This window comes from Salvelinus fontinalis, chromosome 21 (genome assembly GCF_029448725.1).
Source record: "Salvelinus fontinalis isolate EN_2023a chromosome 21, ASM2944872v1, whole genome shotgun sequence".
Taxonomy (NCBI): domain Eukaryota; kingdom Metazoa; phylum Chordata; class Actinopteri; order Salmoniformes; family Salmonidae; genus Salvelinus; species Salvelinus fontinalis.
The window spans coordinates 46,339,203-46,352,949 of NC_074685.1; the positions used below are offsets into that span (position 1 = coordinate 46,339,203).

General features: G+C 45.4%; 1 protein-coding gene across 4 annotated transcripts in view; it reads left to right on the top strand.

Moving 5' to 3' along the window:
* pam (peptidylglycine alpha-amidating monooxygenase) overlaps positions 1-13,747 on the top strand; it is a 130,518-nt gene that overhangs the window by 30,890 nt on the left and 85,881 nt on the right. For all 4 annotated transcript variants that reach the window (XM_055875512.1, XM_055875511.1, XM_055875514.1 and 1 more), the window contains 3 exons: positions 6,797-6,884; positions 10,246-10,337; positions 10,961-11,044. In XM_055875512.1, the coding sequence (XP_055731487.1) occupies positions 6,797-6,884; positions 10,246-10,337; positions 10,961-11,044 (264 nt within the window). The remainder of the gene's footprint in view (positions 1-6,796; positions 6,885-10,245; positions 10,338-10,960; positions 11,045-13,747) is intronic.

Here is a 13,747-nt window from a genome sequence, read left to right on the forward strand (position 1 = left end):
ATAAGTATTTGGTCACCTACAAACAAGCAAGATTGGCTGGCTCTCACAGACCTGCAACTTCTTCTTTAAGAGGCTCCTCTGTCCTCCACTCGTTACCTGTATTAATGGCACCTGTTTGAACTTGTTATCAGTATAAAAGACACCTGTCCACAACCTCAAACAGTCACACTCCAAACTCCACTATGGCCAAGACCAAAGAGGTGTCAAAGGACACCAGAAACAAAATTGTAGACCTGCACCAGGCTGGGAAGACTGAATCTGCAATAGGTAAGCAGCTTGGTTTGAAAAAATCAACTGTGGGAGCAATTATTAGGAAATGGAAGACATACAAGATCACTGATAATCTCCCTCGATCTGGGGCTCCACACAAGATCTCACCCCGTGGGGTCAAAATTATCACAAGAACGATGAGCAAAAATCCCAGAACCACACGGGGAGACCTAGTGAATGACCTGCAGAGAGCTGGGACCAAAGTAACAAAGCCTACCATCAGCAAGGGCATTGAAGATGAAACGTGGCTGGGTCTTTCAGCATGACAATGATCCCAAACACACCGCCCAGGCAACGAAGGAGTGGCTTCGTAAGAAGCATTTCAAGGTCCTGGAGTGGCCTAGCCAGTCTCCAGATCTCAACCCCATAGAAAATCTTTGGAGGGAGTTGAAAGTCCGTGTTGCCCAGCAACAGCCCCAAAACATCCCTGCTCTAGAGGAGATCTGCATGGAGGAATGGGCCAAAATACCAGCAACAGTGTGTGAAAACCTTGTGAAGACTTACAGAAAACGTTTGACCTCTGTCATTGCCAACAAAGGGTATATAACAAAGTATTGAGATAAACTTTTGTTATTGACCAAATACTTATTTTCCACCATAATTTGCAAATAAATTCATAAAAAATCCTACAATGTGATTTTCTGGATTCTTTTTTCTCATTTTGTCTGTCATAGTTGAAGTGTAGCAGAGCATTCCACCATGAATCTATAGATAACTGAGTAACTTCTGGTAGCAGAGCATTCCACCATGACTCTATAGATAACTGAGTAACTTCTGGTAGCAGAGCATTCCACCATGACTCTATAGATAACTGAGTAACTTCTGGTAGCAGAGCATTCCACCATGACTCTATAGATAACTGAGTAACTTCTGGTAGCAGAGCATTCCACCATGACTCTATAGATAACTGAGTAACTTCTGGTAGCAGATCATTCCACCATGACTCTATAGATAACTGAGTAACTTCTGGTAGCAGAGCATTCCACCATGACTCTATAGATAACTGAGTAACTTCTGGTAGCAGAGCATTCCACCATGACTCTATAGATAACTGAGTAACTTCTGGTAGCAGATCATTCCACCATGACTCTATAGATAACTGAGTAACCTCTGGTAGCAGAGCATTCGACCATGACATGACTCTATAGATAACTGAGTAACTTCTGGTAGCAGAGCATTCCACCATGACTCTATAGATAACTGAGTAACTTCTGGTAGCAGAGCATTCCACCATGACTCTATAGATAACTGAGTAACTTCTGGTAGCAGAGCATTCCACCATGACATGACTCTATAGATAACTGAGTAACTTCTGGTAGCAGAGCATTCCACCATGACATGACTCTATAGATAACTGAGTAACTTCTGGTAGCAGATCATTCCACCATGACTCTATAGATAACTGAGTAACTTCTGGTAGCAGATCATTCCACCATAACATGACTCTATAATAACTGAGTAACTTCTGGTAGCAGATCATTCCACCATGACTCTATAGATAACTAAGTGAAGATCTGTTTATGGTTTGGGTACCGTTAAGGAACCCATAGTGGTGTGTCTGGTGAGGTATGTCTGTCTGTTTAAAATAGATTATACAAGTGTTAAGGCATTTTCAACACACAAATGTTTCTTGAAAAGACTAGAAGAGAAGTAGTCAATATCTAGCAGATAAACAGTTTATATAAAAAAAGAGTCCTTGTGATTTACTTACACATGTATCTTTAGCAATTAGCATCAATTCTCAGTGGGGAAAGACACTACAGAGAGAGTCGATGGATATAGGAAGTCCCTGGCGTAATGATCAATTTCTCTAAATGACTTCCACAGGATTATTTTGGATAATACGGACGGCGGCGTTCTATTTATTTTCGGCGCGAGTGAAACGACACCCTGCACCATGTCTTCAGCCAGTCAGAAACACTATTATGAGAACATAGTTACAACCACACTGTGTTTTGATGTTACTAAACACAACCTTACATTATGAGGACACCGTAGACATAGCCACAATGACTGTGACATGTTTTAAAGTTTCTCAACACTGTGTTGCGTACTGTAAACAGAACATGCCTGAATCGGCATAATCTCATTATGACAACAAACTCGACGCCACGGGTTACGACATGGGTTATGACATGGCCTCGCGGAATTGAACACCCCAAGCCTTATTATCCCAAACCAAACTTTCTTGATTCTTATCTCCAACCGTAATGTAAATCCAACCACAACCAGAATATTTTGCTGAAGCATACAGATATGACTATCTACATCCCTCCAAAAATAACTGAGAATGAGTAAATAGGGCCTGTGGGAGAGATTAACCCTGTGTTAACTTAGCCTACTGAGGCGGATAAAGCCAGTATTGCTTGCCATAGGGTTGAGCCAGGACGAGCCCCATGCCTACAGGGCTGCTGCCTGTCTGTTGCAAGATCAGGGCTTTAGAGAGGAGTGATGTCTCCATCGTCTCTCTCTCTCGCTCACTCGTTTCTCATGAGCCGCCAGTCCTCCCGTAAAGGACATCTGTTTAGCCGTGATTAATGCGAAGGCATTTGTTGCCTAATTATGGGGTGTCGTCTCCGTGGACACAGGGCAGCTCGCTGAGCTAAGGGGCTTCTGCTCTCACCTCCAAACTCACAACAGAGAAATACAGACCACCGTGATCCAAAAATGTGATTTGTTACTGGAGTGAATAGTCTTAAACCTCTTTTAGACTAAACGAACAATACACCTAAAAGGCTAAGAAAGGCCTCCTTTCATTTCAGTAAAAAAAAAAAAAAGACCTCAATTTAGACATTTTCTTGTTACTTATACAAATAGCGTTGCTAGGATAGAGAAAGAACAAGTGTTATCTTAAAAAACAGGAATTCAAGGAAAACCCGTTAAACTGTTGCTGCTGCTCTCCTTGTATACACAGTACACTCAATCTGACATATGGTGCTGTTATGAAAATTCATGAAGGAGAAAAGAAGCACCCCCCCCACGCTCGGCCTGCTGTCAGAAAAGCCCCATTCATTATTCAGGTCCGAGATTATACTGGGCCGCGCCAAGTAGCCCGTCCTGGGGGTTTTCATCACTTTCATGTGGAGAGAGCATTGACTTTCTGTCAGAGCTGAAGCTCTCGCCGGCGTCTACCGTTGCCAAGCCTGCAGTGCCTGGCTTCCCTAATGAAGAAGAAAAAGTGAAGGGTGTGTCACCTTTAATGTTTCAATATATGCTCTGAGTATAAACAGTAGCCTACGCTTCTCAATTTACTCCCCAATTTAATATGAGCTGTGAACTCTTTCAATAATTTGTTTTTCAGTTGTGTTGTTTGAGCTTGTTTTTAGGTTTTCACAGAGCCATGTACTGTATATACATGGCCATACACCACCCTGTTCACGGAAATTGTTCGCTCCTACAGACAGTGAGTCACGTGGCCGTGGCTTGCTATATAAAGCAGGCAGACGGGCATCGAGGCATTGTTACTTTTAAAATGAACATTGAAATGGGCTAAACGAGTGACCTAAGCGACTGAGCGTGGTTTGGTCATCGGTGCCAGGCATGCCAGTTCTAGTATCTCAGTGTCTAGAGTTTACCGTCGATGATGCAACAAACAGAAAACATCCAGTCAGTGGCAGTCCTGTGGGCGAAAATAGTTAGTTGATGAGAGTTTGAAAGGAGAATAGAAAGAATCGTGGAAGCTAACAGGCAAGTAACGGCACAGGTACAACAGTGGTGTGCAGAACGGAATCTCAGAACGCACAACTCGGCGGTCCTTGTCAAAGATGGGCTATTGCAGTGGACGACCACACCGGGTTCCAGTCCGATCAGCTAAAAGATTGACCTGGTCTGACGAATCCTGGTTCCTGTTGCGTTATGCTGATTACAGAGTCAGGATTTGGCGTAAACAGCATGGCCCCATCCTGCCTGGTGTCAACGGTACAGGCTGGTGGTGTAATGGTGTGAGGAATGTTTTCCTGGCACACGTTAGATCTCTTTCCATGCCTCAAAGAATTTAGGTTTTTCTGGAGGCAAAGGGCTGTCTGACCTGGTACTAGATCGGTGTACCTAATAAACTGGCCACTGAGTGTTTAACCTGACAATATATACACTGGCTATATATGTAAGCCATAAATATACACTGGCCATACAGTGCCTTCGGAAAGTATTCAGACCCCTTGACTTTTTCCACATTTTGTTATGTTACTGCCTTGTTCTAAAAATGATTTAATTATTGTTTTACCTTGTCAATCTACACACAATACCCCATAACGACAAAAGCGAAAACAGGTTTATTCGATTTTTTTTTGCAAATGTATTAAAAATAAACGTACCTTTATTTACAAAAGTATTCGGACCCTTTGCTATGAGACCTGAAATTGAGCTCAGGTGCATCCTGTTTCCATTGATCATCCTTGAGATGTTTCTACAACTTCACTGGAGTCCACCTGTGGTACATTTAATTGATTGGACATGATTTGGAAAGGCACACACCTGTCTATATAAAGGTCCCACAGTTGACAGTGAATGTCAGAAAAAAACAAGCCGTGAGGTCGAAGAAATTGTCCGTAGAGCCCCGAGACAGGATTTATGTCGAGGCACAGATCTGGTGAAGGGTACCAAAACATGTCTGCAGCATTGAAGGTCCCCAAGAACACAGTGGCCTCCATCATTCTAAAATGGAAGAAGTTTGGAACCACCAAACCACTCGGAGGAGAAGGACCTTGGTCAGGGAGATCACCAATGATCACCCTGACTGAGCTCCAGAGTTCCTCTGTGGAGATGGGAGAACCTTCCAGAAGGACAACCATCTCTGCAGCACACCACCAATCAGGCCTTTATGGTAGATTAGCCAGACGGAAGCAACTCCTCAGTAAAAGGCACATGACAGCCTGCTTCGAGTTTGCCAAAAGGCACCTAATGATTCTCTGCTCTGATGAAACCAAGATTGAACACTTCGGCCTGAATGCCAAGCGTCACTTCTGGAGGACACTTGCTACCATCCCTACGGTGAAGCATGGTGTGGGGATGCTATTCAGCGGCAGGGACTGGGAGACTAGTCAGGATCAAGGCAAAGATGAACGGTGCAAAGTACAGAGAGATCCTTGAAGAAAACCTGATCCAGATCACTCAGGACCTCAGACTGGGGCGAAGATTCACCTTCCAACAGGATAACAACCCTAAGTACATAGCCAAGACAACGCAGGAGTGGCTTCGGCCAAGACAACGCAGCGGTGGCCCAGCCAGAGCCCGGACTTGAACCTGACCGAACATCTTTGGAGAGACCTGAAAACAGCTGTGCAGCAACGCTCCCCATCCAACCTGACCAACCTTGAGATAATTTGCAATGAAGAATGGGAGAAACTCCCCAAATACAGGTGTGCCAAGCTTGTAGTGTCATACCCAAGAAGACTCAATGCTGTAATCCCTGCCAAAGGTGCTTCAACAAAGTACTGAGTGAAGGGTCTGAATACTTAAGTAAATGTGATATTTCATTTCTAAAAATGTCAAAAAAATTGTTTTTGCTTTTTGATTATGGGGTACTGTGTGTAGATTGATGAGGGGGGGATTTAAAAAAAAAATACATTTTAGAATAAGGCTGTAATGTAACAAATTGTGGAAAAAGTCAAGGGGTCTGAATACTTAACGAATGCATTGTATATACTGAGTGTACAAAACATTAGGAATACATAGACTGACCAGGAGAATCAAGGTGAAAGTGATGATCCCTTATTGATGTCACTTGTTAAATCCACTTCAATCAGTGTAGATGAAGGGGAGGAGACGGGTTAAATAAGGATTTTTAAGCCATGAGACACCTGAGACATGGATTGTGTATGTGTGCCATTCAGAGGGTGAATGGGCAAGACAAAAGATTTAAGTGCCTTTGAACGGAGTATGGTAGTAAGTGTCAGTTTGTGTCAAGAACTGCAACGCTGCTGGGTTTTTAACGCTCAACAGTTTCACATGTGTATCAAGAACGGTCCGCCACCAAAAGGAGAGCCAGACAACTTGACACAACTGTGGGACGCATTGAAGTCAACATGGGCCAACATCCCTGTGGAATGCTTTCAACACCTTATAGAGTCCATGCCCCAATGAATTGAGGCTGTTCTGAGGGCCAAAGCGGGCAGGGGTTCAATTCAATATTAGGAACGTGTTCTCAATGTTTTGTCCACTCAGTAGGTAAATGTCAGTTTTTTTTTAAATTCTGAAGACCTGGTTGTTTCATCCAAAAACAAGACATAGTCAACATCCTGGACTTCAAGGCGTCCAAACATCCTGGACTTCAAGGCGTCCAAACATCCTGGACTTCAAGGCGTCCAAACATCCTGGACTTCAAGGCGTCCAAACATCCTGGACTTCAAGGCGTCCAAACATCCTGGACTTCAAGGCGTCTAAACAACCTCATTATTCTCAAAGAATCAGAGGAGACTAGCATAAATTGTCTTTGACAAGTGGAATTCTCCTCCTAAAACAAACCCTGTGGAGACAAGTGCTTTGCCAAGGGCTTTAACCCTGTAACTGTGTTGTTCTTTCCCCTCAGTGGACTTTGAGCCTCATGCCAGTATGGACACAGCCCATCACATGCTCCTGTATGGCTGCCGGACACCAGTCTCCACCACCAACTACTGGTAAAGTCAAAGCACACCACAACACAGTACATGCTTTGATTCACAATGTAGCAAGAATATCCCTATGCATTTCTACAGTACTTTACACATGAATCTACCTGGTTGACCAAACAGACAGTCTGTAGAACACACAACAGTTGTGTGTTAGTGAAGACTTGTTGATCTGTCCATTGTAGCACAACGAAGAACAAATGTACAAAGAGACAGCACTAAATTCACTTCCTCAGCCCTATGAGCCTGAATACAAGCACTAGACTTGATAAAAACCACACCCTCAACACTTCGGGTACAAAGAATCAGTGTTGGGTTTAACTGTCCTACTACGCTTAAAGAATCATTGTTGGGTATTACTGTCCTACTACACTTAAAGAATCAGTGTTGGGTTTAACTGTCCTACTACACTTAAAGAATCAGCTGGACCACTCTAATCATTGCAGAGAGAGAGAGGGGCAGGAGAGGCAGAGAGAGAGCCAGGAGAGAGAGAGGTAGAGAGAGAGAGAGAGAGAGCCAGGAGTGAGAGAGAGAGAGCCAGGAGAGGGAGAGAGAGAGAGCCAGGAGAGAGAGAGAGGGAGAGGCAGGAGAGAGAGCCAGGAGAGAGAGCCAGGAGAGAGAGCCAGGAGAGAGAGCCAGGAGAGAGATCCAGGAGAGAGAGCCAGGAAAGAGATCCAGGAGAGAGAGAGATAGCCAGGAGAGAGAGAGAGATAGCCAGGAGAGAGAGAGATAGCCAGGAGAGAGAGAGATAGCCAGGAGAGAGAGAGATAGCCAGGAGAGAGAGAGAGAGCCAGAGAGAGCCAGGAGAGAGCCAGGAGAGAGCCAGGAGAGAGCCAGGAGAGCGAGCCAGGAGAGCGAGCCAGGAGAGAGAGAGAGAGAGAGCGCGAGCCAGGAGAGAGCGCGAGCCAGGAGAGAGCGCGAGCCAGGAGAGAGCGCGAGCCAGGAGAGAGCGCGAGCCAGGAGAGAGCGCGAGCCAGGAGAGAGCGCGAGCCAGGAGAGAGCGAGAGCCAGGAGAGAGAGAGAGCCAGGAGAGAGAGAGAGCCAGGAGAGAGAGAGAGCCGAGAGAGAGAGAGTCAGGAGAGAGAGAGAGCCAGGAGAGAGAGAGAGCCAGGAGAGAGAGAGAGCCAGGAGAGAGAGAGAGCCAGGAGAGAGAGAGCCAGGAGAGAGAGAGCCAGGAGAGAGAGAGCCAGGAGAGAGCGAGAGAGAGTGAGAGCCAGGAGAGAGCCAGGAGAGAGAGAGGGGCAGAAGAGGGAGGGAGAGGGGCAGAAGAGAGAGACGCACAAGAGAGAAAAAAGGAGAAGAAACAGAGGGAAGAGGAAGAAGAGACCTCTTCAGACGCTCACTGATAAACTTGCCCGTTACCATAGCAACTGCTGTCACCTCGACAACAGAGATCATGGGAGCCCTGTACAGGGTGGTGTGTGAGGGGGGTGTGTGCTGCAGGTCGCTCGTCGGGAGGGGTTGTTTATCTTTCCTCCCCTCAGAATGGACTCTTCAGTATAGGTGATGAGGAAGACGAAGACCACATTACACTACCCCAACGTTCAAGTGAAACACGGCTCAGCATCTACTGGCTTCCTGTGTCTGGGAGGGTCAAATAAGAATACACCTCTAGAGTCGCACAGCAAAAATACACAAAGAAATGAGGACATTTTCTAATCAAACCTGGATTTTAAAGAGCACTGTGTGTTGACTATGACTAAAGCCATTCGGGCTTTAATTCCTTCATCCATTCGGTTATCCTGTTTTTCATGAAAAAAATTCATCTCTTCTTCAGCTATCCTGCGGGGGTGATTTTCAAATTCCTCCCTACTCTGAAAGCACATTTGGCATTCCTCGAGTGAAAAGCGGTTGAGATATATTCTGAAACTGCCTGTGAAGCTGCTTCTGAAATCACAAGGAAGCTCTGGAGGATCAGTGGGGGGGCACGAAAATAGGCCATACGAAGAGCGTTCGTTCCAAATGGCACCCTAGTCGCTACCTAGTGCACTATAAAGAGGCTGGGTGCCATTTGGGACGAACACAATGTGTCTACCCAATCAGAACACTTGCTTAGCCCACAGCTAGCACATCCACCCAATTCCACATCGAGCTAAAAAAAAAACTCTCCTGAAAAAGGAACGCTCTGTTTTTAACCCACTCGTGTCACCTAGCCCTCGTTGCACCGGCTCTCCTGTGCAACACACTCGAGAGCTACAGGGGGGACAACATCAATGATGAGTACACACTGCTACACGTTCAAGCTGTGAACTCTCTGTAACAGGAAGAATAGGGTGAAAAGTAGTAAGGTTAGTCATTATTGTGTCAAAAGTGAAGACAATATGCTTTTAATGGTGTTTCCCAGAACGCACAAAGGCATGAAATGGAATCTGGGAGGCATGAGGCTCTTAACGGAAGCGTCTGCTACTGCTGCTGCTGCTTGCTCCTAATCTTTGAGTGTGGTGTATTCATTTGGAACAAATGATGGGAATATCTTCTAGACACTAGCTATCAGGAGAAACAATGTAAGGCGTTACTGGCCTTTAACCATAACTGCCGGTCTCCATATCAAGTCAGGGGCACACTATTACCTTCTGTGTTCTAGGATATGATAGTTCTGTTGTGGTGTAGATGGATGGTGTGCTAGGATATGATAGTTCTGTTGTGGTGTAGATGGATGGTGTTCTAGGATATGATAGTTCTGTTGTGGTGTAGATGGATGGTGTTCTAGGATATGATAGTATGATAGTTCTGTTGGGTTTAGATGGATGGGGTTCTAGGATATGATAGTTCTGTTGGGGTGTAGATGGATGGTGTTCTAGGATATGATAGTTCTGTTGTGGTGTAGATGGATGGTGTTCTAGGATATGATAGTTCTGTTGTGGTGTAGATGGATGGTGTTCTAGGATATGATAGTATGATCTGTTGTGGTGTAGATGGATGGTGTTCTAGGATATGATAGTTCTGTTGTGGTGTAGATGGATGGTGTTCTAGGATATGATATTTCTGTTGTGGTGTAGATGGATGGTGTTCTAGGATATGATAGTTCTGTTGTGGTGTAGATGGATGGTGTTCTAGGATATGATAGTTCTGTTGTGGTGTAGATGGATGGTGTTCTAGGATATGATAGTATGATCTGTTGTGGTGTAGATGGATGGTGTTCTAGGATATGATATTTCTGTTGTGGTGTAGATGGATGGTGTTCTAGGATATGATAGTTCTGTTGTGGTGTAGATGGATGTCGTTCTAGGATATGATAGTATTATAGTTCTGTGTGTGTGTGTGACTCATCAATATTGTTCCCACGTAGAGTCCATCCAACTCTGGACCTAGTTGAGACCAGAGACGGGAGGGGCTGTATTGACCCAGTGCTGTTGTTTGCTTCTTTCAGGGACTGTGGGAGTGTCAAGGGGACCTGTGAGGACGAAGCCTCCATCATGTACGCCTGGGCCCGAAATGCCCCACCCACCAGGCTACCCCCAGGTACACAGTCTCTGTCTTTCTTTTTCCCTTTAATCTCTCTCTCTCTCGCCATTTGATCTTTCTCTCTCTCCCCCCAATCGCACTCTTTCTGCTTCATCTTTCTCTCTCTTTGTGCCTTCCATCTTTCTCTCCGTCTTTCTCTCTTCTCCATCTCTCTCTCACTGGAGAGATCAGACTCTACCCCAGTGCTCTCTGGAGATAGTAGAGATCAGACTCTACCCCAGTGAGCTCTGGAGAGAGTAGAGATCAGACTCTACCCCAGTGAGCTCTGGAGAGAGTAGAGATCAGACTCTACCCCAGTGAGCTCTGGAGAGAGTAAAGATCAGACTCTACCCCAGTGAGCTCTGGAGAGAGTAGAGATCAGACTCTACCCCAGTGAGCTCTGGAGAGAGTAGAGATCAGACTCTACCCCAGTGAGCTCTGGAGAGAGTAGAGATCAGACTCTACCCCAGTGAGCTCTGGAGAGAGTAGATCCATGATTGGTAATCCTGCGGCTTTAGCCTGCGTTATTGTAATTGCTCTCCAATGAGTTCTTTCCTTATCAGTGCATCTCAGCCTTGCAGCCCTCACAGAGACCTTAATTACTGGTGCCTGTCTTTTTTTCTTTCTTTTTTCAATCCCAGATGTCGGTTTTAAAGTTGGAGGGAAATCCAGAATCACTTACTTTGTGCTGCAAATCCACTATGGGGATGTCCACGCTTTTAGAGGTGAGTGGTAATTGGTGCAAAATTCCCTGTAAGTTTCCCAAAATGTCCAGGTTTTCCAGAAATCCTGGTTGGAATATTCCTGGAATCATGAGGGGAAAAGCAGGAATGAATGGTCCTGGAGCTACATGCCATACAGGGGTCTGATCCAGTCCAGCATTAACACACCCCTTTCAGCCAATCAATTAATCTGTTTTAGGGCTGGGTTGAAACAAAAGTCTGTGACCCATGTAGCCCCGCAGAACCAGATTGGGTGACCCGTGTAGCCCCCCGCAGAACCAGATTGGGTGACCCGTGTAGCCCCCCGCAGAACCAGATTGGGTGACCCGTGTATCCCCGCAGAACCAGATTGGGTGACCCGTGTAGCCCCGCAGAACCAGATTGGGTGACCCGTGTAGCCCCCCGCAGAACCAGATTGGGTGACCCGTGTAGCCCCCCGCAGAACCAGATTGGGTGACCCGTGTAGCCCCGCAGAACCAGATTGGGTGACCCGTGTAGCCCCGCAGAACCAGATTGGGTGACCCGTGTAGCCCCCCGCAGAACCAGATTGGGTGACCCGTGTAGCCCCCCGCAGAACCAGATTGGGTGACCCGTGTAGCCCCCCGCAGAACCAGATTGGGTGACCCCTGTATTAAAACAAGTGATGAATTCACCTGGACTGTAATATTGTGCCTGCTTTGTATTCAAATACAGTACCTGGTAATTATTGTACAGTTCATTACTCTCATAGTTAATACGTGTTTATCACCAAGCGTTTCCAGTTTTGTTTTATTCAGGCTTTCACGACCAGATTATTTTAATTAGGGACTCAAAACAGTTATTGTTCCCCCACAACATTAAGTGGTTATTGTTCTCTTCCCCCACAATGAGCTCCCAAAAGACTCAACAGCAAACCTTTGTGATGTTCCACGTTCGTTGCGACGGGCTTCGCCCCCAGTGGCAGCTGACAGAGAGTTCTTTTACTAAGTGGCCATTGATTGTGCATTGAGGGAGTTTGCTTCCCAAAGGGCACCCTATTCCCTATGTAGTGCTCTAATTTTGACCAGGGCCCAATAGGGGAGTGTATTGGCATTAGAATACTACATTGGAGTGGCTGTCTCTTCTCCCCAATATAAGTCAGGACAGGCACACAATAAAGGGGCTTTTCTTAGGGAAATAACTGGGCTGCCTGAAATTACTGGGCTGCCTGAAATTACTGGGCTGCCTGGATTGACTGGGCTGCCTGAAATGACTGGGCTGTCTGGAATGACTGGGCTGTCTGGAATGACTGGGCTGTCTGGAATGACTGGGCTGCTTGGAATGACTGGGTTGTCTGGAATGACTGGGCTGCCTGGAATGACTGGGGCTGCCTGACATGACTGGGCTGCCTGACATGACTGGGCTGCCTGACATGACTGGGCTGCCTGGAATGACTGGGCTGCCTGGAATGACTGGGCTGCCTGACATGGCTGGGCTGCCTGGAATTACTGGGCTGCCTGACATTACCGGGCTGCCTTGAGGCAGCATGCAAATGTTGCATGTCTATGACCCGAATCACAACAATAGTTGTTTTGGTGGAAGACCGCCAGTACATTTACCTAGAAAACAAAGAGACGCTCAACAGATGTTTGAGGATAATGGTGCAGTTAATTACCATAAAACAGACGTTTGAGGATAATGGTGTAGTTAATTACCATAAAACAGACGTTTGAGGATAATGGTGTAGTTAATTACCATAAAACAGATGTTTGAGGATAATGGTGTAGTTAATTACCGTAAAACGGCAGGTATCCTAGTGATTAGAGCGTTGGGCCCGTAACCGAAAGGTTGATGGACTGAATCCCCGAGCTGACAAGGTAAAAATCTGTTGTTCTGCCCCTGAACAAGGCAGTTAACCCACTGTTCCTAGGCTGTCATTGTAAATAAGAATTTGTTCTTATCTGACTTGCCTAGTTAAATAAAGGTTAAATAAAATATTAAAAAATATATAAAAAACAGATGTTTGAGGATAATGGTGTAGTTGTTACCGTAAAACTTCAACTAAACGCTGAGTCTCAAATCGCCTGTCTCTTTTAGTAGCTGGGCAACTGCACATAATTCAGCAAATAAATGCCGGGTCTAAATGAATTGTTAACCAGGTTACCATGAAGGTTTAATGTTTGATTTGTCACGTTAAATAATTCAGTACTGACTCAAATAAGTGACGGCAATCATCCTTTTTTATCGTCAGTAAGAGACGGCTAGCCATTGGCTGCTAACAACCTGAGACCTACTAGCTAACTGGCAAGCACAAAAACAGTCAATAGCTTTGGGAGTGAACTGTAATACCTGCTGTGTAGTCACAGTCAAAGAGGAGAATAATTATTCAGTCAAGGAAAGTTTTTTTGTATTTTTTAAAACATTTTTGTAAATGGAGGCACACCAAGACAAAATAAGTGTGACACAGTGTGTAAATAATAACACATTAGTGCAGGAAATTAAGAAGTTGATTAAAATGCTGGACATGAATGCTGGAATTTAAACAATTAACTATGCAAATGAGTGCTCTCTGGGGAGTACAGATGTGTGTGTTGTGTGCCTGCCCACATGTATTAGAATGCAGACCAGCTTCTCAGGATTATTGTATGTTAATAGGCAGCTCCAGAAATAAACCCTATGGTATTGCTGTGTAGCCACAGGGGCAGGAGCTCTGGGGCTACAGCTAGCCGCCGCGGCGCTAGCTTACTT